General features: G+C 35.7%; 3 protein-coding genes across 3 annotated transcripts; 1 reads left to right on the top strand and 2 right to left on the bottom strand.

Moving 5' to 3' along the window:
• Positions 1-367: 367 nt before the first annotated feature.
• On the bottom strand, positions 368-4,310 carry LOC111193110 (zinc finger protein 239-like). Its single transcript, XM_049475059.1, has 2 exons — positions 4,306-4,310; positions 368-2,787 (listed from the first exon to the last, which is right to left on the bottom strand). The coding sequence occupies exons 1-2, from the start codon at positions 4,308-4,310 to the stop codon at positions 1,842-1,844; spliced, it is 951 nt and encodes a 316-aa protein (XP_049331016.1). The 3' UTR covers positions 368-1,841.
• Positions 4,311-15,039: 10,729 nt separating this feature from the next.
• LOC125799000 (aspartyl/asparaginyl beta-hydroxylase-like) lies at positions 15,040-16,108 on the top strand. The gene is made up of 2 exons (XM_049474390.1): positions 15,040-15,570; positions 15,739-16,108. Exons 1-2 carry the CDS (start codon positions 15,058-15,060, stop codon positions 16,042-16,044), a joined length of 819 nt encoding a protein of 272 aa, XP_049330347.1. The 5' UTR covers positions 15,040-15,057; the 3' UTR covers positions 16,045-16,108.
• Positions 16,109-19,166: 3,058 nt separating this feature from the next.
• On the bottom strand, positions 19,167-25,836 carry LOC103024067 (zinc finger protein 239-like). Its single transcript, XM_049474389.1, has 2 exons — positions 25,693-25,836; positions 19,167-22,007 (listed from the first exon to the last, which is right to left on the bottom strand). Exon 2 carries the CDS (start codon positions 21,825-21,827, stop codon positions 20,973-20,975), a length of 855 nt encoding a protein of 284 aa, XP_049330346.1. The 5' UTR covers positions 21,828-22,007; positions 25,693-25,836; the 3' UTR covers positions 19,167-20,972.
• Positions 25,837-26,420: the final 584 nt, after the last annotated feature.

Below are 26,420 nucleotides of genomic sequence, written 5' to 3' on the forward strand. Positions count from 1 at the left end.
CCACTCAGCTTCACCTCTGTCAGCTGACATCCCCCCACTGTTCCCCACCGATTCAACGCTCACTGAGGCAGGGGGAATATCAGTTGAGGTTTCTGAAAGTTTTAAGGCTGAATTTAACAACAGGAAAAAAAAATCCCAAAAACTAGTCCATGCAGGGTCCAGCTATATGTGGAGTTAAAACTTAATTTTGGGAGTTTGATGGACGCCCTTACTCGTCCCACTCTCCGCCCTATATAAACTCCCACTTTCTACCTGCGTGTAGAACAACCTCGCACCCACCTCCTCCCCATCTTCCTCCTTCTTTCATTATCTCCCTTTCTCTTCCCGTATCTCGTTGTGTGGGAAGGGGTGGGGGGTCAGCTTCACGCTTTTCCAGCGAAACTGCCCCGAACTCCTGCCCAAATCCTGTGTTACCCCCCCCCCCTCCCTTTCCTTCTCCTTCCAGTCAAAATACTAGCAAGAGTTTTGCGCTTCGAGTCTTAGAATGAAAACCGTAAAATCAGATCCCTTTTAAATTATGCATTTGTACAAAACATTCAAACTCTAACATTTTTTCATTTTTATGCAAGTGGAATTTTAAGGCCACAGTTAAGGCAATTCAGGGCACAATAAAGCAGTAAAATTCTACTTTTGTTTGTTAATGCTTGTTCTTATAGACCTCTTAGTTAAAAGAATGACTAGCAGTTTTGAAAATTGCATGATATACAGACATAATTTATAATACAAAATATGAATATACAGCTCTGGATTAAAAAATAAAAAAATAAATAAAAATATTTAATTAAAATTGATTTCTCCTGAATTCCAAAGAAAAATATTGTCATTTAGAGCGTTTATTTTCAGAAAATGAAAAATAGTCAATATAATGAAAAATATGCAGTGCTTTCATACCTCAAATAATGTAAAGAAAACAAATGTATATTAATTTAGACACAACAATGCTAGTGTTTAAACTCATGAAGAGTGAAGAAATCAATATTTGGAGGAATAACCATAATATTTAAATCACAGCTTTCATGTGTCTTTTACACTGCTTTTGCGTAACCGTATGCCATTCCTGGCACAAAAAAAATCAATCAGTTCAGCTTTGTTTGATGACTTAAAACCATTCATCTTCCTCTTGTTTGCATTCCAGTGGTTTTCAATGGGGTTCAGGTCAACTTTTTCAAATATCAGCAGCAACCGCAGGATAACATCAAGTGACCTTATTATACTTATATTTTTAGACTGTATATTATACTCTGATATCTTTGTACAGTCTTTGGGCTCTGCACTGTAGCCCACATGATCTACAATCCCTCTAATAATGCAGATATTTTATGAACAGCTTGGTTACTTTTACTTTATTGCAAAAATGGACTTTAAACTGCCCAGATTATAAAAATGAACATACAGAAACTGTGATTTGTGATCCTTTTTAATTATCTAAAAATAAAATAAAAACAGCAAGTATTAAGGAGATTATTTTGAATAAATTATTCAAATTATAAGTCTATTAAAAGGATTAAATACATTTGCTGCTCATTTTCTATGGCAAAGCAAATCAGTAGTATAATATTTTTTAGACTTTTTTTTTTGCAACGTTTTAAATACAGTGATGATGCAAGAAGACACAGCAACCCCACTTGGCAACACCTTAGGATGCCATAGCAACCCCCTAGAAACATCTAGTTACCTGCCTGCAAAACAATAGAAATTACTTGCCATGCTGTAGCACCCATTAAGAGTACACTAAGGAACATCATAATAACCACCGGGAAAAACTTAGCAGATTATGTAACTCTCAAGGACATTTATTTCTGAAATCTGGATTGGAGCCTGTGGTGGTGGAAGGAGTGCCATCATAAATTTCTGTGACTCCTCTTAGTGCACTTGTGTTTCTTAAATGTATTGGAATGCCTGAAGCTTCTCTCACAGTCTGAGCAGTAATACGGTTTCTCTCCTGTATGAATGCGTTGATGCATTTTAAGTTTACCTATTTGTTTAAAACTCTTCCCACAGTCTGAGCAGCAATATGTTTTTTCTCCTGTGTGAATGCGCTTGTGTATTCTGAGAGAAGACTGTGCAGAAAAACTCGTTCCACACACTGAGCAGTAATATGGTTTCTCTCCTGTGTGAATGCGCTGGTGGATTTGGAGATGACTCTGTCGATTAAAACTCTTCCCACACTCTGAGCAGCAATACGGTTTCTCTCCAGTGTGAATTCGCTGATGTTGTTGAAGATGACTCTGTGTAGTAAAATTCCTACAGCACTCTGAGCAGTAATACGGTTTCTCTCCTGTGTGAATGCGCTGGTGTTGTTGGAGATGACTCTGTCGATTAAAATTCTTCCCACAGTCTGAGCAGGAAAATGGTTTCTCTCCTGTGTGAATGCAGTAGTGTTTTTTGAGATCACTCTGTGTAATAAAATTCTTTCCACAGTCTGGGCAGTAATATGGTTTCTCGCCTGTGTGAATGCGCTGGTGTTGTTGGAGATGACTCTGTAGATTAAAATTCTTTCCACACTCTGAGCAGTAATATGGTTTCTCTCCTGTGTGAATGCGCCGGTGTTGTAGAAGATTACTCTGTCGATTAAAACTCCTGCCACAGTCTAAGCAGCAATACAGTTTTTTCTCCTGTGTGAATGAGCTGGTGTTTTTTGAGATCACTCTATGTAGTAAAATTCGTCCCACACTCTGAGCAGTAATACGGTTTCTCTCCTGTGTGAATGCGCCGGTGTACTTTGAGATTACACAGTTGAGTAAAACTCTTCCCACAGAGGTCAGTACCCTCGTTGCCTGGACTTGGCTTCATTTGTCTCTGAGAAACAGCTAACTTTTGTGGTTCAGAAACTTTTCTGGAGGACTTTTTTTTCTTACAATAGCTTAACATTGATCTTTGTGAAATGTCTTGATTGGTTGTTGGGGGAGATAAACTTTAAAATGAGGAGCAGTACCAGACTTAGAACTTAATTTCTGAAAGAGAAAGAAATTATATTAAAACACAAGCAGGCCATTTAAATTCTTGCTACATTAGCAAAACATCTTATAGAAAAGCTTCTGTATCCATCTTATTCTACATTCATATGCATTATGACTAGGTGGTGTTCCTTCTAGAGCTGACTGTCACATGTGTAGCTAAAACACTGCTTTACTACTATAGTTCACTTTAATCTAAATTTTAAAATACAATACTATATATATGTTAGTACTAGTTTTACCATATCATGTAAGCTTTTTTACACTGCTATAATACCTCTCTGGAGAAATTGATTTGAGATGTCTGAAGATTTCTACTGTTAAAAGACCCTGTTTAAAATACCCTGTTTTTAACTACTCATCCATCAGGATTAGAAGAAGGATTAGAAGCTAATCCACCAGCTAAATGTATGGGTCTTGTGAATGTACTATGCCAGGAAAATCCTAAATATAATGTTTTATTTTCACAAATCATTTCCATATTATTTGTAACATCTTAACTTGGTAAAACAGAAAATAAGAACTGCTCACAAGTTTACTATTGTATGTGTACTATTACAGCTAATTTTACTCTAATTTCATTAATGTTCCATATGATTTATACTATATTTATACTTTTTTACAGTATCAAGGACAAGTCTCCTCTAGGCATTAATAAATGTGTATTACTTATAATCTTATAATTGTCCGTGTGATTGCCTGTCCTGAAGTTTATCTCTATTTTTTTCTGTTACAAAATGTGGAAGCAGACTTACTGCCACTGTCTAAGGATTTACTCTGTATTTGCTGGTTTTGTTACATTTATCTCAGTGGACATCAGTTTTTAAGACAAGCACTGTTCTGACCTGAAGCAAAAGAAAATACAAAATGATTAGAAGATCAACAGAAAAAGCACAAATAAAATCTTCCTCCACACCTCAGACAACAAAGAGATGTTTCAGCATGTAATAACTACGAAAAATAATCAAAATTCATGCAATATTTATCACATTTCTTTAAAACACTGAACTACTTTCCACCACGTTAGCTTAAAGCCAACCCTGATACACACTCCTACTCATCACTGTCAACATTAAAAGTTAAGCCGGGTTTTGTGAAAACCATTTAATATAAAAATAAATGGGTTGAGAAATGTGAATGTTATTGTGCTGTTTAAAAACAAAACAAGCACACATATTTTGCTTTGATCCCAGATTTGCTCTTGGCACTATTCTCTCAGTCAGTTCATGAGGTGGATTCTGAAATGGTTCTCCAGCTGTATTAAAAGGAGATCTAGAGGTGCTGAGCTCTTAACTGCTTTTCGTTCTCTCTGCACTCCACTCATACACTTTTATGTCTATTACCTAACCGCATATGTGTTCCTAAGCTTTTAAGTGTAATATTAATAGTAGTAAGTAGTAGTGAATATTGCAAATAAGAACCAATACTAATGAGAATGAAAACTTTTAACTGGTACTGTATATATATGTATATATGCTATGTCTATAAGGATTAGTGACCTAATACGGCGTTGGACGCAGGGGGTGGGGGTGGGGATTGTACCAACGCAGAAAAAGCTGAATTAGTTTTAAATAAACTTTTATTTTGAAAGCGCGTTTCACGTGCTGTGTTTGTTGTTAGCAACTGGCTCTGGTTGTTATGTGGACTTTCAGTTTGTTTAGGCTTAATTTTTAGATTGGGCGGCAGGGAGTGTACGCAGCTTTACGCGCGAGCTCAGTGATTAGAAGAATGAATCGCAACACAGACAATATACTACAATGCAGAGCTTACAGCGCAGCTACAAGCGGAGCAATAATGGAACTATTTTAATACGCTTGTTCATAACCAAACAGATTTCTTGTCCTCTTTAACTCAAAATATTACAATAAACAGCGATAATGGAACTGTGCCAATATTACACGTATAGTACTCTCATGTATTATTGCTTAAATACACAAGAGAATTGACATGACAATACATAATAATAATAATAATAATAATAATAATAATAATAATAATAATAATAATTACAATAAACTGTTATATTATTTAAAATAATAGGTGATAGGTTAACTGATTCGTTTTTGTCATATGTGTATTTGTCATCTGTATATAATTCAGACGCATACTTGTTGAGGAGTAACTTGTTAACGTGTTTACGTTGTTTATGTATGTATATGTATGTAACCTTTGGTTGGATGTAACTAATAAAACAGAAGTACACAAAAAAAAAATATATATATATATATATATATATATATATATATATATATATATATATATATATATATATATATATATATATTTGTGATTAACTGTAATTCCACAAATGTTGTTATAAGTCAATATAGGGTCTCAAACGCGCTCCTACGCCTTTGGCCTAAACAGGAGTTCTTTCGGTCACAGCCAGACTGTAGAGCAAAGGTAGGTTAACTTAAAAAAGGAGGATAAGCCCGCTGCACCTGGATGAAGCTGCTGCTGCTCCTTCTGCCTGGAGGTGTTTGTGTATGTATGAGTGAATGTTGATCAGTGCGGTGAAAATCTCCCCACCTGCAGTAGATCCGCTGATCCTGTTCCACCAGCAGAAAAGCCTCCTGAACACACAGCTGTGGAACAAAGCTCCAAAATCTAACATCTCCAGATGCAGATCCGCTAAACTCAGCCTAAGAGCCAAAGGCGGTAAAGGCAACCGACTGCTGTCAAAATAAAAGTCCTGCCTCGAATCGGTCTTGTCCTTCTTTCGATTTTTGGCAGTTCACAGGCCAACTACAGGTGCATTACCGCCACCTACTGAGCTGGAGTGTAAAGCAAGAATGTTGGATAATGATCTGCATTGAAAAGACTAAAACAAAAAAAAAACTAAATAAAATTATACGTCCCAACATTCTCCAAAAACAACAGTACCGGTAACACTTTATAATATGGAACAGTATTATAAAGTGTTACCACAGTACCTGCTTATGTACTAAACCTAATCCAGAGCCATATAAAAACTTGAACCTGCCGTAGCCTGGATGTTAAAAAGATGTCTACCTTTTTGTCCCCTGCTCTCACTCTGGCAAAAGGCCAGCACATGCTTCTTAATAAGCACTTTTGTCTGTGCTTAACTCAAAGGTATGGTAAAATAAAAAAGCCACTATATCCACCATTTCAATCCCCTCTACTTCAATATGTGCAAGAACCCACATAAATTGAACACACACGCGCTGCAGTTGGAGCCTAAACAGTGTTTGATAAACCTCTAGAAATAAATCTGGCCTACAACCGCCCAGTTCTGAGACTTTGTAGAGCAGCTAATGAATCTGAACAGATGACTATGCTTAAGAGACAAACATCCTAAACCCACTTCAATGTTAGCAGAAAAGCCACAATTTCTGTAGTGGACATTGATACATTATCACAATCTCTTTCCAATAAAAACCTGGAAATCTGAGATAAAAAGGCTGCTGCTGTAGAACCTATAGTGGGCAGTTTAGAACCATCAGTGTAAATCTGCTATACACCATAATAGCACTGAGCTATGAAGTGCTCAACCATAACAGATTTAAATATGCTTCCAAGATCTGCAGACAGCTGGTTATGCAGGCTTTAACCCATGCTAGGCTCTGGAAACATCCACAGTGGGATCACTGACTTTGGGACAGTTTCACAGAAGGAAAAGCTATGCAGGCCTATTCCTTCAGCTTCTCCAGCAAGTTGAGGCCCGGCTAGGCCCCTACTGATAGATTTCGATGTCATACCTTTAATATAGAGAAACTTTTCTGCAGACCTAACAATGTTTTTTTTTCCTGTATTGCTGGCTGGGCTGTGCAGTTGACCACATCAGTTATAAACAAAAGGAACTTAGTCTTCCCCCATAACACCCATATGCAGCCTTATGCTACTCTCCAAAATTGCAGCACTTAGGTTTAACACCCTCTCCACATTGCCCATAGTCATGCTCTTCCCCACAGACCCCACATCTCTAGTTTTACATGCATCTTGGTTCTGTATGTAAATTTCCCATTTGTAAAGTTATGTTTCAGTTACTTTATCTTAATATAATTTGACTAGGCTTTCACCAGTGGAAATACATATTTCTTTAGTAATTTTATCACCTAATTTGTAAATTAGGTTAATTTAATAGGGTACATATCTTTAGGGGTTAAATTTACAGCTCGTTTTTGTTTTGAAGACAGACTTTTAATCTTGAGGAACGTTATTCCCTAACTGCACGGAATAAATACAAAACAGTTTCCAAACAAACACTGGAAAACTGTGCTTAATATCAAAGCACACTTACCTTAAATATGTGGCTTGTCATGAGCACAACAAGCAGGGTGGCTTGTTTGCACAAATTTGTTTTGAACCACTTGGACGGAGAGCTTCATAGCTTCATAGCTTCATAGCTTCATAGCTTCATAGCTTCATAGCTTCATAGCTTCATAGCTTCATAGCTTCATAGCTTCATAGCTTCATAGCTTCATAGCTTCATAGCTTCATAGCTTCATAGCTTCATAGCTTCATAGCTTCTCCGGGTGGAAGAAAATGTTCTCCCACATCCCACACTTGCTTTACCTCCACTTTATAAAGTCTAAGCCCCTCCCTCCAGGCAAATCCATCTAAAAACTTAAATGGAAATTATTTAACATGAACTTGAAGGCTCTATACCCAAACAGTATGAACACTGAACCATAACAGAAACACATTAAAGTATATGATAAACACTGGAGCATAAACCAATAAAAAAATCCTATTAAACATATGGTAGAAACATAAGGCTACACTATTATACCCCTTTCCCTAAACTCAGAATGGTATGTCCCACTCCTAAAGGCGGGAAACTCACCTATTTATGAGTTGATTGGAATTGTTGCTTCTGTTTGTGAGTGTCCTGAGGCTTGTGCATGTAAGTGTTTCAGTGCTTAGTTTCCAAGTTATGACAAAATAAATATCAAGTTTAAATAATTTTCTGCGGGGTAGTGTGTTTTTATTATCAGAGCTAAAAATGCTTGTAAGACTTTAGGGCAGTCTTTTTTGTTAATGGAATTTATTAAAACACCAAACAAATCCTGGGCCTGCAAAAAGAGTATTTAAACCATTTATTTTCATGCCTGTTGTGTAACGCAGCCCCTCATCTGTGGCCAAATCGCACCTTGTTCGTTAGTGCTGCGTTAATGCTAGTTTGCCGTTAAAATATTTTTTTCGTACAATTTTAGTTATTGAGTTATTAGGTGAAAATTATTTAATAAGTGACATCATGCAGCCCCTCAATAGTAGCCAAACCACACCAAAAAATAATTTCTGTTCCAGTGCAAATTACTGTGGTGAGAACCCCAACTATCATATATGTAATTTGCTAGTTGCGGGCTAGATAAAGGTATAAGAGTAAAAGGAAATAATTCCTAGCATTCTGGAAATGTATAATTTCTGACTGAAAGCATGCTGCCGTTAAGCCATTTTTGCTGATTAATACAAAATATACCTATGTACTTAAAATAAATAATAATAAATTAGTTCTGCGTTTAACGTAAATTGTGCTGTATAAAATGTTCAACACATTCTCCATTAATCTATAAACGGCTTAATACTGCAAAAGACCCTTTTGAGCACGCAAATGATTGTTACTATAGATTACAACTGTCTTTACTGAAGAACTAAGAATCAATAATAAAGAAAACAACTTTTACACTAAAATAGTGCATGATAATTTATTTTATATATCTACAATTTTATTTTCGATCCAGTCATAATCTACACAATAGTAGTAGTAATAAATGTAAGTTTTATTGTTTGTATGAATGACTGATACTTATGAAAACCAAAACACTCTACATAGGAATTCAGTTACGTGGTCAAACCCTTTTCAGCTCAACACGTCACGTCACAGCACACCACGCAGTATTTTTTTTTACATTAAAACCAAACTAAATAAAACCAAAACACAAAACTGATAATATATGACCCGTGACTTAAAATTCACATGAAAGAGTTACAGTATTTTAAAAATGTTTTTCTCTTTGAGTCTCTCTTTGGCTCAAACACACTTAAACGTCACGACTTTACAAGAAACTGTAGTGATGGATGAGAGAACACCCGATTCGAATTGAGAGAAGCTGCTCAACAAACTAAATTAATAAACAAACTGATAATAATAATCTAGTCTTCCTGAAAATGTGTCGGCTTGTTTCACCTTAATATTTTTAACATAATCAAATGATTTACTCCCACTTTAGCGCCGTAAAGCTACTGCCCCATATAGCCAGCGACTTTGGCCCGGACTCGTTTCTAAGTCGGCACTGCTGGTTTAGAGTCGCAAGCAGAAAAATACTTCTGGCCCACAGCTGGCCCAGTGTCACTTTCTGACTGTTCTACATCAGTGTCACTGAGCAGTCGTTTTGGTGCTGGTGAACGACTGACGCACCTGACCTGTTGATTCTCTGAACACAGGTGTGAACTGACTCAAATACGGCAGACGACCCTGTACCAGCACTGCACTAACAAAGTGGAAAACTGACTGTTCCCCACTGTTAGCACTTTTCTACCAAAGCTGACTTGTACATTTTCTTTTTATGTACAGTTACAGATGCTCCACATACACACACACACACACAGCCTGTTATGGTACTGCTTCCCCCGCACGCACGCACGCACGCACGCACACACACACAGCCTGTTATAGTTCTGCTTCCCACACACGCACACACAGTGGCGGACTTAGCAATTTGGGGGCTCAAGGCAAATTTAGCTTGGGGGCCCATCAATAAAAAACAAATATTGATCAATAAAATACTAAAAATATTGAAAATGAATAAAAAATAATTAATATAAAGTAAAAACTCATTTAAAACACAATCAAAAGCTTTCTAATAGTGCACAGAATAATATCAGTTTCAGTTAGTTTCAGTTTCAAATAATTGAAACAGCTCCCCAAAACCTCAATCTATCCTTTATATTTGACAATATTTGATTAAGTTTACAGGTCCTCACTCATCTTAATTTATTTAACTAAACTGAGTTTTCAAATTATTTCTAGCCTCGGGCTGAATTCAGCTCTGCTGCGGAAGATAGAGAGAGAGAGAGAGAGAGAGAGAGAGAGCGCGCGCAGCGCAGTGCGGTGCGGCGCATTTTGCCTGATTTCTCCTGTTTAAATATCAATAAATATGTGAATTTAATATTTTTTACTACCATATATTTTACTTCACTTGATAGGACCTTATTTATTAAAACTTTTTTTTTCATGCAATGCCACACGCGCTTTCCTTGTGACTGACGCTAAACTGTTTGATGCAGCTGTTATATTATATTATGTTATATCAATACCATTTTAAAGTTTTTCATTTCTATGTTTTGAAATTCATTAGATTATATTTTTGTCAACATTTTGGGTTTATTTTCGTTTGTTATTTTTCTAATAATAATAGAATTTACATAATTTAAAGTAAGTCAATTACTTTTACTAGTTACTTTTATAGTGGGGTAACTCCGTTAGTAACTAGTAAATATAACTGATTACTTTTTCAAAGTAAGGTGCCCAACAATGGTTGACAATGAGCAAGTTTCCCAACGCACAAGAGCAGGCTTATTCTATTTGCCTGAATAACATGAAATGTTTAAAATTAATACAGACATGTAGAAAAAAAGGAAGACAAGCTGTAACCTAGATATAAATAATAATATCTTAATAATAATATAATAATTTGCCAATTAGGCATATTTATAGCAGTAGGGTATTTTAATTTTCATCCCTGACTCTAATTCATTTAAGTTATATACCTGATTTGATATTTTTCCATACAATCCCTGCTAAAGTTTTAGGTGAAGGAGACCCAAAGAAGGTCAGTGCATGTTTCTGGAAAAACAAAAAAGTGGGCGTGGCATCGCAATGGTTACCATCCATCGCGATGTTGGGTCATAAATGACGATATGGCACCTCCTCGTCCTCCTCCTCCACCAAAACATTCGGGTCCGGTGGTGCTGACACACTAAAAAAGCTTATCAGTTTTGGAGAAGCATCTGTTTTTAGTTTAGCCTCTTCCTTCTTTTTTCTTTTTTCGCTCACATCCCACTTGTACACTTAATTTCACCTTATTTCCGTCTTTCACAAGCAGCGCGTTCGCGGTTCATGGCATGGCCACATGGCATGGATGGAATATTCCATTTTAACGCGAAAGAGAGGGGGTGTGGACGGAATCTGTATTTCTTTGTAATTTATTGTGTTGTCGTTGTTTCCATTTTAAACATACAAGAATCACCATTTATGAACTAACTATCTGTGAATTACTGTCCAAAGGGCCCCAATTACCAGCTGTAGGCCTATGGGAAGTTTGCAGCTAGTCAGGGGGCCCCTACGGTGGGGGCTGTGTGTGTGTGTGTGTGTGTGTGCGCACTTGCCCCCCAAAATGTCTGTACACGCCACTGTTGGAATAAATGATCAAATTGATCCAAATTATTATATGAACTGCCTATTCACTAAACATCTTAAACATTGTATTAGACTTTAGACCAGCTATTTTGATTTGATATAGTGTTACAGATTTAAAGCAGCTCTACTGTCACACATTGCATTAATTATGTATTATCTTTATTTCCTTTTACATTGTACATTTGGACCTAAATCTTTTAGCTGTATATTTATAAAATAATACCTCTTTACCTGATATTTTTGTTGAAAATAAGAAATTAATAAACACAATTCTACATTGCATCATAAATTTGATTTGATCTGGTTTTAATAACACAGAGACAGTCATCCTGCATCAGTAAAATGTTTGTTTCCTTTATTCATGACTGGAATTGACTGCGTAAATTGTTGGTTAATAAGTTCGCGAAGGACTGCGCGTGCTCAAACCACAAGGCAGGCGTCTCATGGCGGGGAGCGGACGGGCTGTGGAGACGCCGCCACCACGCAAAATCTGCGCACTGTATTATCTAACTGTAACATTAGATCATTAATGTCAGCAGGTTATAAGTGTGGATAACTGTATCATCACCGCACCCCTGTAGCAGCTCAAGAGCGGAAAATGCTCCTTTCTCTCCAAGCTTCTTATCTTAGTGCGCATAAAAATCGTTCGCTCGAATTACAGAAATCTTGAGAACGGACTGCTATATCGTTCACTCGATTATTTTATTTTTTTTATCCACGGCCCCCCTCCCCGGTCTTCGTATTATACAAAGTTGTTATAGACAGAAATTTCCTTCTGCATCTCTACTATCACCTGACAAAAATATATTGATGCAGGACATAAGAACAGTGGGACAATTTGGGAGGCAACAATCATACATTTTGATGGTATGATTATAGGAAAAAATATTAATTTCACACTTTATTCATCACACGTAATTTACTCGCCAGAAATATGGATGTATAAAATCACTTTTGTAACCTGACTTTTTATTGTATTTTTTTCCACACACTTTTATTGTTGGTGTTTTTAAATTGTTGCCTTTCAGCAGATAAATAATACCTAAAAGTGTTAATTAAAAATAATTATTAAAATTATAAAAAATATATAGTTTTTTGTATAAAATATTAAGCTGTAAAAAAATCCTGTGTGGTTGATGCTCTATAATTATATTGTACAATAATAATAATAATAATAATAATAATAATAACAATAATTATTATTATATAATTATATAATTATACAGACTCACAGACACTTTACAAGAATAAAACAATTACATAATAAACATTTGAATTGCAATACATAAGATTATAATGACGATATATATTTTTGTCCCCGGGAAATTACATGCATAAATGTGCACACAAAAAAATAAAACAGTAAAACAAAAAACATTTAAAAATAACTTCTGTTACTGGCATTCATTCCTATCACTGGAACTCACTCCTGTTACTGGCACTCAGTCTTGTTATTATGTTAAAAGTACAGGACTGAAAGTAACATGACTGAGTTTTAGCATAGAATTAGCAAAAACATGAAAAATAGCTAAATGGTGGCTATGCTAATAGCATGAGGACACTGAGCACATTCTACTGATTTTGCCAAAATTTCTATTTTAAAAATAAACAAGTAATATTAAAGAATTAATTTAGGTAAGAGCAGTGACATAGACCTTCTTAGTCATAGTCAATTAGATCAAATATACTGAAAAACAAATAAGGGAACTTAATGTTGTTCTTCTCATGATCTTCAGAAGAACCAACTGAGTTGACCTCCTGTTGTAGATGTGACTTGTAGAATGTTCCAGATTGTTTAGATGGGGTAATGTGTTCCGGTAACACAACTAAAATGTGTATTTTAACTTATTTATTATGAATGTATTATGATTTTTTAAATTTGCATTCACACAACAATGCACAATTCAAAAAATTACTTGTCTGAAGGATTTTAATAATATTTCATGGTATAATTTATAGTTAGAGAGGGGACAGGTAACAAATGCTTAGTTTTTAGTGTTCTATGTTTAATTTCATATCTTACTTTTGCAATTAGGTTAACGCAGACACTATGCTTAAAAATAAAACGCATTTTAAAGTTACTTCGTGTACCTTTTTACCATTTAAAATGTAGGATACTTGTGTTAGTATACTGTTAAACTAAAACTAAAATATATTTCAGGCCTAGAGCACAGCTCACACCTGTTAGAAGTTTTATGAGTAAATATAATCCCTTATCCCTTAAATATATAATATAATCCCTTAGATCTATGGAATGACACGTTAAAGAAGCGCAATCTAGCGATCATTACCAGAAACAGCCTCCCTGTACGAAGACGCAGCGTTGTTTAGACCGGATTCAGGACTCTGGGAGATCAGGGGAGTTTTGCGCTTTTACAGCGCTGTAGATAGATTTATTAATCTCAGGTAAGCTCATATACGTGTATAATTAAACTAAAATGAATAAAAAACGGCCTTGAAGTATTGACTCGCTGGAGATTAACACATTGAATGTTAACATTCTTTTAGGCTCTTTCACAGGAGCACTGAAACTGCGCTGGGACAAGCGTGAAAATCATTGATCGCAATACACGAGAAATATGTCTTTTCATATTTAATAAAAAACAGCAGATTGCAGCATCTACTTGTGTTTATTATATGCCACAATCTAATAAACGATAGAATTTAACTTAGCATTATTAGAGACGTTTAAAGGACGGAAGACCATAAAAGACGTTTAAATATGTTTGTTTAAACGTCGCATAATAGTCTTCTAAATGTTTATTGGTGGTCCTACAAACGCTCAATAAGAACGTCCCTTGCAACTTTTTGGCGACCCTTTTTTAGTTAGCTGGGAAAAGCATTTCTTTTGTTTTATTTAAATTTTATTTATTTATAGTTACACATAGTTAAAACTAAACTGTTGTCATGTGTGAAGTAAAACGCGTTACAGCAGTAGTGAAGAATTCAGCACAGTTTGTTGTTTAGTTTTTATCACCTATAAAAATATTCAATCTATTTTTTTATTCTAATCAACATGGAAACGGAATTGTCCTGTTTATGTTAAAAAGATTTGGAGCTTTAAAAAAAAATAATAATAATTGAAATTAAAAAAATAAAAAGATTCTAAAAAAAATCTAAACAAAATAAAAAAATACATTAAATTATGAAAAATACAAATAAACCGGATAGTTTTAGCAACCACAAAAAAATAAAAAAAATAAAACATAGTTGGCATCAGTCTACTACGTTAAAAACAACCATAAAAAAAACCTAAAAAAACCCCCCCACAAAATAATCAAATATTAAAAAAGCAAAATAAGAAGATTACATTAAAAATCATCCACAAAACAACTAAAAATAAAACAACTACCCTCAAAAAAATCCTCAAAAAATAAATATTAAAAAAACGACCAAAAAAAGTTTACATAAAAAACAACCATAAAAAAAACCTACCCCCTCAAAAAAATAACCACATAAATATTTACATATTAAAAACAAAAAAATAAAAGATTACAATAAAAAAAAGTTGGTAGATACTTTTAATCAGATTTTGGACTTGGATGTGTTTTTTTATTTATTGTTTGTTGGCTTATTGCCAACTTTGGAACGTTCATGTCAATGACATCACAGTTTAATTTACTGCTGTGGATATAAATATGACGTCACTGTTCAACACTATAAAAGGCTCAGCAGCACGAAAAACTTCAGTCGTCAACGGATCTTCGCAGCGACAACATGTGTGCAGTTCGAGGGATACTAGGAGCAGCCAGCATTGCAGCTCTAGCTATAGCTGCCGGTGGATCGCTTTACTACCTGTACCGATCCAGAACACAGAAGCCGACGACAACGGAGGAGACTACGGTCACTCCAGTGGAAGGAGACCCTGAAACGGTGGAGGAGAGGCAGGCTGAGCCGATGGTTGAACCTGTACTCTCCGAGACTGTGATGGAGTTGGTGGAGGAAGATGGAGGAGTTGACTGCCCCAAGGAAGAAGATCAGGTCACTCTCATTATGGATGAGGCACCAGAAGTTCTCAGCCTGCTACAGGTCACTGATTTAACAGAGTCAGAGGAAGCTGAGGTGACCCTTAATACAGAGCTTTGTGAGAGTGTGGTGGAAACACTGGAGGAAGATGGAGGAGTTGACTGCCCACAAGAGGAAGATCAGGCCACTCTCATCATGGATGAATCACCAGAAGCTCCCAGCCTGCTACAGGTCACTGACTTAACAGAGTCAGAGGAAGCTGAGGTGACCTTTAATACAGAGCTTTGTGAGAGTGTCGTGGAAACACTGGAGGAAGATGGAGGAGTTGACTGCCCACAAGAGGAAGATCAGGCCACTCTCATCATGGATGAGGCACCAGAAGCTCCCAGCCTGCTACTGGGCACTGACTTAACAGAGTCAGAGGAAGCTGAGGTGACCCTTAATACAGAGCTTTGTGAGAGTGTGGTGGAAACACTGGAGGAAGATGGAGGAGTTGACTGCCCACAAGAGGAAGATCAGGCCACTCTCATCATGGATGAGGCACCAGAAGCTCTCAGCCTGCTACAGGGCACTGACCCAGCAGAGACTAAGGAAGCCGAGACGGAGGCTGAATGCAGACCCGAAGCTGAATCCAAAAAGATGCAGAAGAGACGAGGGAGACGAGGAAGATCACGCAAACTACGAAGACTAGGAAGACGAGGAAGACTAGGAAAACAAGGAAAGAGGCTGTATAAGTAGGACAGTGTAGGATTAAGTGGTTTTGTGTCAACACAAAATAGAAATAAATCTGCATAAATCAAAATTTACAGTGTAAGGGGTCTTTTTTTAGGTCTGTTAGTCCTTTTGAAGTCTTGTATGTGAAGTACAGTAACACACCCCAGAAAAAAATAAAAAAAAACAACCTCAAAAATAATTAAATATGAGAAAACAAGCAAAAAAAATATTACATAAAAAATCAACCACAAAAAAAAAAAAAAAAAAAATACCCTTAAATAAAATAAATAAATGAAAAAGGTTTACATAAAAAACAACCATAACAACCTGGCTGAAGCTGAGGTGATAGTGGAGCCTGTACTCTGCGCGATTGTGATGTAGTTGGTGGTGGAAGACGGAGGAGTTTACTGCCCCCAAAAGGAAGACCAGGCCACTCTCATTGTGGATGAGGCATCAGAAGCTGCCAAACACTGGTGGAAGATGGAGGAGTTCACTGCCCTCAGGAAGATCAGGCCTCTCACATTATGGATGAGGCATCAAACGCTTCCAACCTGCTACTGGACACTGACCTAGCAGAGACAGAGGAAGGAAACAAAGGTAAAAGATGTAACTGCTACAGAAGCTGAGACAAAGGCTGATAATGAGCAACCAGGAGGTTGTTGGGGCGGAGGTGGGATGCAAACTTTCGTCACGAAAAGGAGGTAGTTAGAGCAGGTATGTATAGGGTGGTTTATTGATAAGAGGTGGAGTTTGGGTGTGGTCCTTCTCCCAAACTTTTTTTTACATATCATTTATGGATATGAAATATCCATAGCAAGCAACAAGAGTAAGTAACATCTTCAGAAGCACGTTTACAAAATTAGCGGTCAGTTTCCATATCACACTTATATTTTAAAAGAAAATCTTTAAAAGAAAATGTTATATATTAATTTCAGCCTAATTTCTCTCACTTTGTTAGAAATTAAATATTTTAAAGGTAAAGACCACACTATACACTCTACAATACTATTCCAAAATGATTTTACTTAAGGAATTGTAGCAATGTCTTTCTGAAATAATTCTCTTATTAGCTTATTATTTTGCTGGTGTTTAGCTGAAAGCATACTCCCAATATAAGTATCCAGTAAATCAAGTGAGTGACAAGGAAAGTTTACACCTCTCAGCAGTAAATTTGCACCAACTGGTATATAGCATTTATCACTGTAGAGTATTATCACTGTAGAGTATTTGTCAATTTTGTATTTATTAATTAGGTCAATATAACTGTATGGTCTACTATTTGATTCAAGTAGTTGACCAACTAAAATAAAATGATTCCAGTTTTCATAAAAAAGCGCATCACTTTTTAACAAAAATCAAACATTTATGTGATTCAGTATTATTTCACCCTAAGAAATACAATATTTATATTAAAAAAAGATAGGGTAGTCAAGTCTTCTGTGAACTCGATTCCACGCGTCTGCTAATTATTTTGTTCATCTCGCCATTGCTCTAATAGCCTTAATTCATAGCTTTTATAAAGTGGTAACAAAATGCAATTTGAAAAAATACAGTTGATTATTTGCTTTATATCATGAATGCAGCAAGTTTTTATTTTGTTGCAGTATATAATAAAAGTGCACAAAAGATGGTAGAGTGGGAATTACTACTATGAAGACTAAAAAATGCTATTACATGAATTGTACCCAGGATTAACACATGATGTTAGTTAGCTAACCAAATTGACATTAATAAGTACATTTAATATGAATGTATTAAGACAAACACAGGAATGCAAGTATTTCATATATACACATGAAAAACACATGAATAAACGAATAAATACATAAATAAATACATGCTTTCAACAGTTAATGCTAAGCTTTACAATAATAAAATGGAACATTATTTTTTAAAACTATTATCCTGCATCCAATTTTTTTTTCTATTTAAATGTTTGTTGTAAAAAGCCCCTCCAGGAAACGTTCAGTGTTGGTTCGGGGGACGACCTCGGGACAATGTTTAACATTTTAAATGTAGGATACTTTTGTTATTATACTGTTTATGAACTGCAACTGAAATATGTTTCAGACCTACAGAACATTCCCCACTGCCTGATATGTAAGACCATAATTCAAATATATATATCAAATATATATATCAAATAGATATATCAAATATATATATCAAATATATATATATATATATATATATATATATATATATATATATATATATATATATATATATATATATATATATATATATATATATATATATATATGATTTTTAATCAGTTAATATAATCTCTAAGTAGATCTATGGAACTGAACGACACGTGCGCCATCTAGTGATCATTATCAGCTTCCCTGTTTTAAGTCAGCGGTATTTAGGCCGCCGGTAAAACGCGCAGTTGGGGAGTCAGAGGGACTTTCTAATTGTTAAATCTCAGATAAACCCATATATGTATATAATTAAACTATTATTCTTTTGCGCTCTTTTACCATAAGTAAGCATGAAGAGACGCACTGAATCTGCGTTGGGGCAAGCGTGCATATCACAGATCACAACACGAAACTTTGTATTTTCATATTTAATAAAAAACATACCAAATTATTGTGTTTAAATTGTTTTAGCATTATTGAATACTTTAAAAGGACGTCCTATTCATTCATTTGTCCTCCAATCATGAAAATTACCTTTTTCTATAAATCAATTTCTAAAAACTGTGACATGACAGTCCTCTAAATGTTTTCTGGTAGTCCTGCAAATGTCATTGAAGACCGTAAAAAGACCTTTAATCAATTTATATAAACGTCCAATAATATTCCTCTGAATGTGGCGCTAGAAACGTCTTATAAGAACGGGACCTGTTTTTGTTAGCTGGGGACCAAAAAACTTTGACTGAGAAGTAAGGTTTTGCGCTCACACATTCATAACAGTCTAAATCAGGACACGAAAGTCTAAATAAAGTTTGCCATTATACAGTAGAAAATGTCTTTTCTACAAGGCGAATGCTTGAAATCAGTAGATTTTGGCTGTAATGTCCGTCATAAAATTAGAGTTTCTGTGAAATACAGTTTTGCACTGTAATCATACTCTATACATATTAAAAATACCTCATTAGTGTAAATGCATTTTATTTGAACGGCTTATTTGAAGAAGAAGAAGAAGAAGAAGAAGAGAACTACCACAACAACTAAATATTACATTTCATCCTAAATTGACACTGGTGACACTTACTATATATCAGGCATTCAGCGCTGACCACAATGGGGCCACATATGATGAACATTGCAGCTACTGGAACACTAATGACTGGATTACAGTAGGAATATATAAAAATACCAGGTCCTAAATTAAATTAATAGTATTAAAGCACCAAAAACATGTTGCCTCAACACTTAAAATATTTTGACAAACTGCTAATGTCCTTAAATGGAACCATAGTGGCTTTTATTAAAGAGTTAAGTGTCCTGAGTCATATTCATAAAATGCGTATTCATACAGTGCATTTTTAAGCCACACTAGTTTTAATACAGATATTACAAAGTGTCTGAAATCCTTTGATTTTGTGTTTTCGTCGAGTAGAAAACGTGTTTCTAAAAGAAGCATACATTTTTAAAATGCTACTTTTATTAAAGATGTATGTGTCTTTAATCAGATTATATCTGATATAACTGGGTAGATAGGAAGTGTACAAGCTCTCCATAAACTGGTTTGGGCACTCATCACCTTTACCCCATGTGAAATACAGCAGATCTCACAGCAAACAAGTGAAACGTCTAAAGTACAAATTATTCTGATACTGCATGAACAGCAAGGTTATTCTTACTTTAGTTCACACTGGTCTTTAAACTGCCAAGAATATATAAATGAGAAACTTTACAGAAAACATACAGAAACTGTGATTTTTCTAAAAATAATTTTCAATGATCTAAACATGAAATGGATTAAGAAGAAAATAGTTATACAAGCATACCAATCCATTATGACCCTACTTCATGAGAGAGTATGTTATAGAAAAGAAAGAGTAAGTGATAAAATGAATATTGGGAACATTAAAAAAAACAATAAAATAACCCAGAGAAGGAGCAAGTTTATGTTGGGTTCCACTTTTCCTAGGTTTGATCAAAGCAATAACATCTTTATTCACACTATATGTAGATCAAAAAGATCAAATACATTTGCTGCTTATTTTCTATACAACAATCACAGAGATTCAGTAATTCCTTCGTGTTCCCCTTGCTTTGTATGTGTGGAAATGCACTTCCTTTATTGTTAAAATATCCCTGAGTTCTAAAATTGGTATTCTACAATTTGATTTGCCAGACAGTCAAGTGATCGCAAATCACAATCATTTAAGATTTTTTCCCAACCACATTTTTTCCTCAAAGATAATGTCTCCCCATTGTCATCCCACTTTTTAACAATGCATTGGACAGTTCTTAACCATATTTTTGTAGTTTTAGCAACATTCTTCAAACATGCAGTAACTATCCAACCAGGAGTCTCACCTATTTGCTTAGTTAAATCCAGGTGGTGACATTTATGATGCAAACACACTTGTGACCCAAACAATAATATAGGGAACCACAGCAACCGCTTGGCAACACCCTAGGATGACATAGCAACCCTCTAAAAACATTTAGTTGTAGCACAATACAATTGAAATTACTTTACCACACTTTAGCACCCATCGAGTGTCCACTTAAGAACCACCATAATAACCAACTTGCAAGATTATATATACCCCTCAAGGACATACAACTATAAAACAATCAATATAATAAAGAATGTTTGGGAGGAGGGGCTGTTCGGAGTTACCCCCGTTACTCTACTTTATTATTTTGGAAGTTGGAAGAGCATCATCCATGATTGAGCCTTTTGCTGGACCTGCTGTTCAACACGCAATAGTCTATTTTGTTTATGTGCATATGCTTTAGTTTTTCTCCTCGTTACTGTCTGATACCCTAACTGCTCTTAGTACATTTGTGTTTTTGTAATGTATTGGAATGCCTGAAGCTCCTCTCACAGTATGAGCAGTAATATGGTTTCTCTCCTGTGTGAATGCGCTGGTGTCTTCTGAGTTCACCCTGTGCCTTAAAACTTTTCCCACAGTCTGAGCAGCAATGTGGTTTCTCTCCAGTGTGAATGCGCTGGTGTTGTTGGAGATGATTCTGTCGATTAAAACTCTTTCCACACTGTGAGCAGCAGTATGGTTTTTCTCCTGTGTGAATGCGCTGGTGTTGTTGGAGATAATTCTGTCGATTAAAACTCTTTCCACAGTCTGAGCAGCTATATGGTTTTTCTCCTGTGTGAATGCGCTGGTGTATTTTGAGAGAAGCCTGTGCAGCAAAACTCGTTCCACACTCTAGGCAGTAATATGGTTTCTCTCCTGTATGAACACGCCGGTGTAGTTGAAGGTTACTGTGTCGATTAAAACTTTTTCCGCAGTCTGAGCAGAAATATGGTTTCCCTCCTGTGTGAATGCGCTGGTGCGTTTTTAGAGAAGTCTCTACTGCAAAACTCTTTCCACACTCTGAGCAGCAATACGGTTTCTCTCCTGCGTGAATGCGCTCGTGGAGTTGGAGATGATCCTGTTGATTGAAACTCTTCCCGCACTCTGAGCAGCTATATGGTTTCGCTCCTGTGTGAATTCGCTGGTGTTTTTCGATATTAGTCTGTGTAGTAAAACTCTTTCCACACTCTGAACAGTAAAACGGTTTCTCTTCTGTGTAAACATGCTTGTCTTGTTTGAGATTATCCAGTTGAGTAAAACTCTTCCCACAGAGGTCAGTACTCTCATTGCCTGGGCTCGGCTTCATTTGTCTGCCAGATGCAGCAAACAACTTTGTGGAACCCTTTCTGGAGGACTTTTGCTATTACATCAGCTTAATGTTGATCTTTGGGAAGTGTTTTGATTGGTTGTTTGTGGAGATAAACTTTAGCCAAGAGGGAAAGTTAACACGAGGAGCTGGAGCAGACTTAGAACTTAGATCTTCATTCTGAAAGAGAAATGAATTAAATTAAAATGTATAATAAAAAACAAACAGGTCATTTAAATGATAAGATTGACTTAAGGAAGTTTTGCAATATGGGCAGAACTATTGATACAAAAGCTCCTGTATCTATCTTTTTCTAAATTCCATAAGCATTATAATATAGGGCCAGTTGTTCAAAAAATGTAATCCGGATCCAAATTATCCAGATTTGGTAATCACATTTTTTGCTATCCAGGATCAGGTGATCTGTCTTACTTTTAAGCCAGTTTTTCAAAGCAATATTGGATTGGATCAACCTGATCCAGAAACACAGTTTTCAGATTACCTAATCCGGATTACCAGCTATGTAAAAAACAGATAGAAGAACCAACAGGGGTTGATGACTCCTTTTCTTGCAGTAACAAGATACTGCTTATTGCAAAACAATACGAGCAATCGAGTGTTCTGCAGAGACGCTTTGCATGCCTTAACTATTTGCGAGTCGAACCACAGGGAGCATGCAACATAACACTTGCATGTATTGTCCTGCCCAATGTTGCTACCAGACGCAATGTCCCTCTCTGTGATGTTTATGATGCACCTGAGCCAATTGTTCGAAATTATTTTTGACAGCTTCATATCTGATAAATGTTTCTTTGACATTAATATACAGTGATGAATGACAGTGACGTAGATGAAAAAATGAATATATTATTTTTGTTTGTTATTGAAATCTTTTGGGGGGTTTATTTAATGGGGTCAAGATTGTTTTTATTTTTACGTTACTATAGTAAAAGGCTTAATTGGTAGCCAATGTCTACTTTATTACTGTAACGGTTAAACAGGCCAAGTGCAAAATAGAAGTAAATGTATATACACTAAATTGTACAAATGTATTTTTTTTTACTTTAAAACTTTGATTTTAAAGTTTTACCACATTTACTTCCTGAAATCCCCCTTGAAATCCTACCCCTTGTTGGGATCAGGGTAATCCTGTTTTTTTGGATCAAAGTTATCCAAATCCTACTGAAAAGTTTTGAACAACAGAAACTGAAGGTTTGATCCATTTACAAACTAGGATTGGATTACGTGATCTGATCCGATTTCAGAATGCTTCTTTCCCTTTTGAACAACCCGTTTTCCAGATTTGATCCAATCCGATAACCAAAATCCGATCAGATTACCTCTGAACAACTGGCCCATAGAGTTGGTGCTCTTTATAGTGCTGGCTGTCAGTGGGCTGCTGCTGCAAAATATCTATAGCTGAAACAGTGCTGCTGTACTATACTGTATATTAGTTTACTACTACATACTATATTACCCTTACATACCATAGTACTAATATACTGTACTATATTAGTACTATTTTTACCATAACATGCACGTTTTACTGTTATAATAGCTGAATTTTCTCTGTCTTTGACTGTTACAAACTCAGTTTTAACCATTTATTCTTCTGCATTAGAATAAAAGAATGTTTTAGTTAGACTTTTACTTTTATTAATGTAACTACGTTGCAAATCCACCAGCTAGATGTATCGGTCTTGTGAATGTACTTTGCCAGAACAATCGGCAAGCTCTTCCTAAATATATTTTTTTATTTTCACAAATAATAATCAAGTACAGTAGTGTGAAAAAGTGTTACTTTGCCCCTTCATGATTTCTCATTTTTGTGCATGTTTGTCACTCTTAATTGTTTCAGATCATCAAACAAATTTAAATATTAGTCAGATTCCAACACAAGTAATCACAACATGCAGTTGTTACTGTAAGTGTAGGTTCTCATTATTAAGGGCGAAAAAATATATAAAACCTGAACCTTACAACTGGTTATGCCATCAAGTGTTTACAGGTAGTGTTTACCTGTACAGTGCTGTGGAGGAATTCTGGTTTACTGTTCTTTGCAGAACTGGTGAAATTTCACCACATAAGAAGATTTTCAAGCATGAACAGCCTTTTAAGTTCATGCCACAGTATCTCAATAGGATTCAAGCCAGTTGATTTGGATCATTGTCCTGCTGCATAACCCAAGTTTGTTTCAGCTTAAGTCACCGCAGATCTTCCAGGTCATTCCAGGTACCACTACCATATTTTACTGTAGGTACGATGTTCTTTTTCTAAAATGATTTTTTTCTGATGTTCTTTTCTCTGAAATGTTACTTTTACAACAGATGTAATGGGACACACACTTTAAAAAAAAAAATAACTTTTGCCTCATCAGTCAAAGTATTTTCCCAAAAGTCTTGGGGAATCATCAAGATGTTTTCTGGCAAAATTGAGATTACTTAATTTTTTGCTCATCAGTGTTTTTGTGTCCTGGCACTCTGCCATGCAGGCCATTTTTGCCCAGTCTCTTTCCTATGATGGAGTCATGAATTTTCACCTAAACTGAGGCAGGCAGGGCCATGTATCTTTGTATTTTTTTCTCCACTAATTAGAAAAACCTTCAAAACTGCATTTCCTGTTTACTTGAGTTTTCTTTGACTAATATTTAAATTTGTTTCACGATCTAAAACATTCAGGAGTGACAAACATGCACAAAAAAAGAAATCATGAAGGGGGCAAACACTTTTACACCACTGTATGTCATATCTACTGCTTTAACACCTCTTGGGATTAATATATGTGTGTCTCTTATAAATGTCTGTTATTACTTGTCTTGAAGTATATCTTTATTTCCACTATTATAAACAATTATAAGCAGACTAACTGCCACTTTCTCAGTATTTAATCTGGATCAGAGACTGTAAAAAAGATGGACGCCATGTTGTTGTTCCCATTCTTTCAGTAAAAATGAAGCCAAAAAAGAAATCTGTCTACACACTTCAGATAATAAAGAGATGTTTCAGCATGTAATGACTAAAAACAATACAAATTCATGCTTTACTAAAGCGAGTTTTTTTTACATTTCTTTAAAAAACCACACTTGGCACTATTTTTCTCAGTCAGTTCATGAGGTGGGACCTGGAATGTTTCTCCAGCTGTATTAAAGGGGGTCTTTTGACTGGTACTGTTATGTCTATAGGGATTAGTGGCCTAAAACAAACAGGAGCTCTGTCGGTCACAGCCAGACTGTAGAGCAAAGCTAGGTTACCTAGAAGATGAACTGCTCCTAAATGAAGCTGCTGCTGCTCATTCTGCCTGGATTCAATAAAATGCGGAATCCGGTGTTCCAACAAGTTGTGCTACCTTGTCAAACCGTGATACTCTAGTGAATATTTAAAGGCATAAATACAAAAAAGCACCATATTAGAAAATGCTCCCGGCAGAGCAGAAGTCTAGGCAGGATATTTCGATAGGCTAAATCACTGTATCAAGTAAATTATGGTCATGTGGGTGAGAAGAAATCGTATTTTTATTTTTTGACACTCAAGCAGGTTTAACGCACCCAAGGAAAACTAAATTATAGTTTGAACACAAGTGTGGGTCTGCACATGCGAACTGCCCTTACGAAGCACATATTGACGGGTAGCAAAACAGCGTTGTGATCTCGATAGTTACACAATATTACCCTAGGTTAACTAATGTAAAACAGAACTCCATGTATTGTCTTTGTGAGAAAATAATAATAAAACACTCAGATAACGAGAATTTCTTATTTTTTATTAATTAGCCAATTTACCCACTGTTTACTGTTGTCGGATTCTGCTTTTACCGGGTCCCGTTTCTGTGTATGTAGTAGTAAATGTTAATCAGTGCGGTAGACTACCTGCAGTAGATCCGCTGATCCTGATCCACCAGCAGAACAGTCTCCTGAACACACAGCTGTGGAACAAAGCTCCAAAATATAACATCTCCAGATGCAGATCTCCTAAACTCAGTCTAGAACCAACGGCGGTACAGGCGGCCGACTGCTGTCATAATAAAAGTCCTGCCTCGACTCGGTGCTCAGCGAGAACTCCATATAAATCGCAGCACTTAACTGTCAAAATAAAAGTCAGCTAGTAAAACCGCTGGCACCATGTGTAATATCGTTTTGTTGTCATTATATTATTACAAATTCATTCAGCGCACACTTGACAAATATTTAACTCTGGCACTATAAAGGATCAGCATGAGTGGATTTTCAAAATATGTCCCAAAGATAAATAACATTAATAAAACTAAATAGCATGATCCTAATACTAAAACTAAGAACACAAATTGTAGATACAATATTGTTTTTTAATATTGTTGTTGATTAAAATATTGGCCTCTGAACCACTAGCACAACGTTTCAACAATTAGACAAAAGTCTGACTGAAAAGTAAGGGTTTGCAGCTACACATTAATAAAATAATCTGATGCAGGACACGTAAATCTTTAACAAATGCAAAAAATAATGTCTTCATCACTAAAGGACCATCTTTTCTAACAGATGAATGTACAAAATCAGTAGTTTTCAGCGGCCAGCTGTAATGTCTGTACTGACATTAATGTTGCATAATTTTTTTTAAT

Source organism: Astyanax mexicanus, chromosome 2 (assembly GCF_023375975.1).
Source record: "Astyanax mexicanus isolate ESR-SI-001 chromosome 2, AstMex3_surface, whole genome shotgun sequence".
Lineage (NCBI taxonomy): Eukaryota > Metazoa > Chordata > Actinopteri > Characiformes > Acestrorhamphidae > Astyanax > Astyanax mexicanus.

What these genes read in the sequence shown, in the direction of transcription:
- LOC125799000 (XM_049474390.1), top strand. Translation starts at nt 15,058, where the DNA reads ATGTGTGCAGTTCGAGGGATACTAGGAGCAGCCAGCATTGCAGCTCTA. An exon ending in CAGAGTCAGAGGAAGCTGAG is followed by an intron (nt 15,571 to 15,738) that starts GTGACCTTTAAT and finishes GAGGAAGCTGAG; the next exon opens with GTGACCCTTAATACAGAGCT.
- LOC103024067 (XM_049474389.1), bottom strand. Translation starts at nt 21,827, where the DNA reads ATGAAGCCGAGCCCAGGCAATGAGAGTACTGACCTCTGTGGGAAGAGT.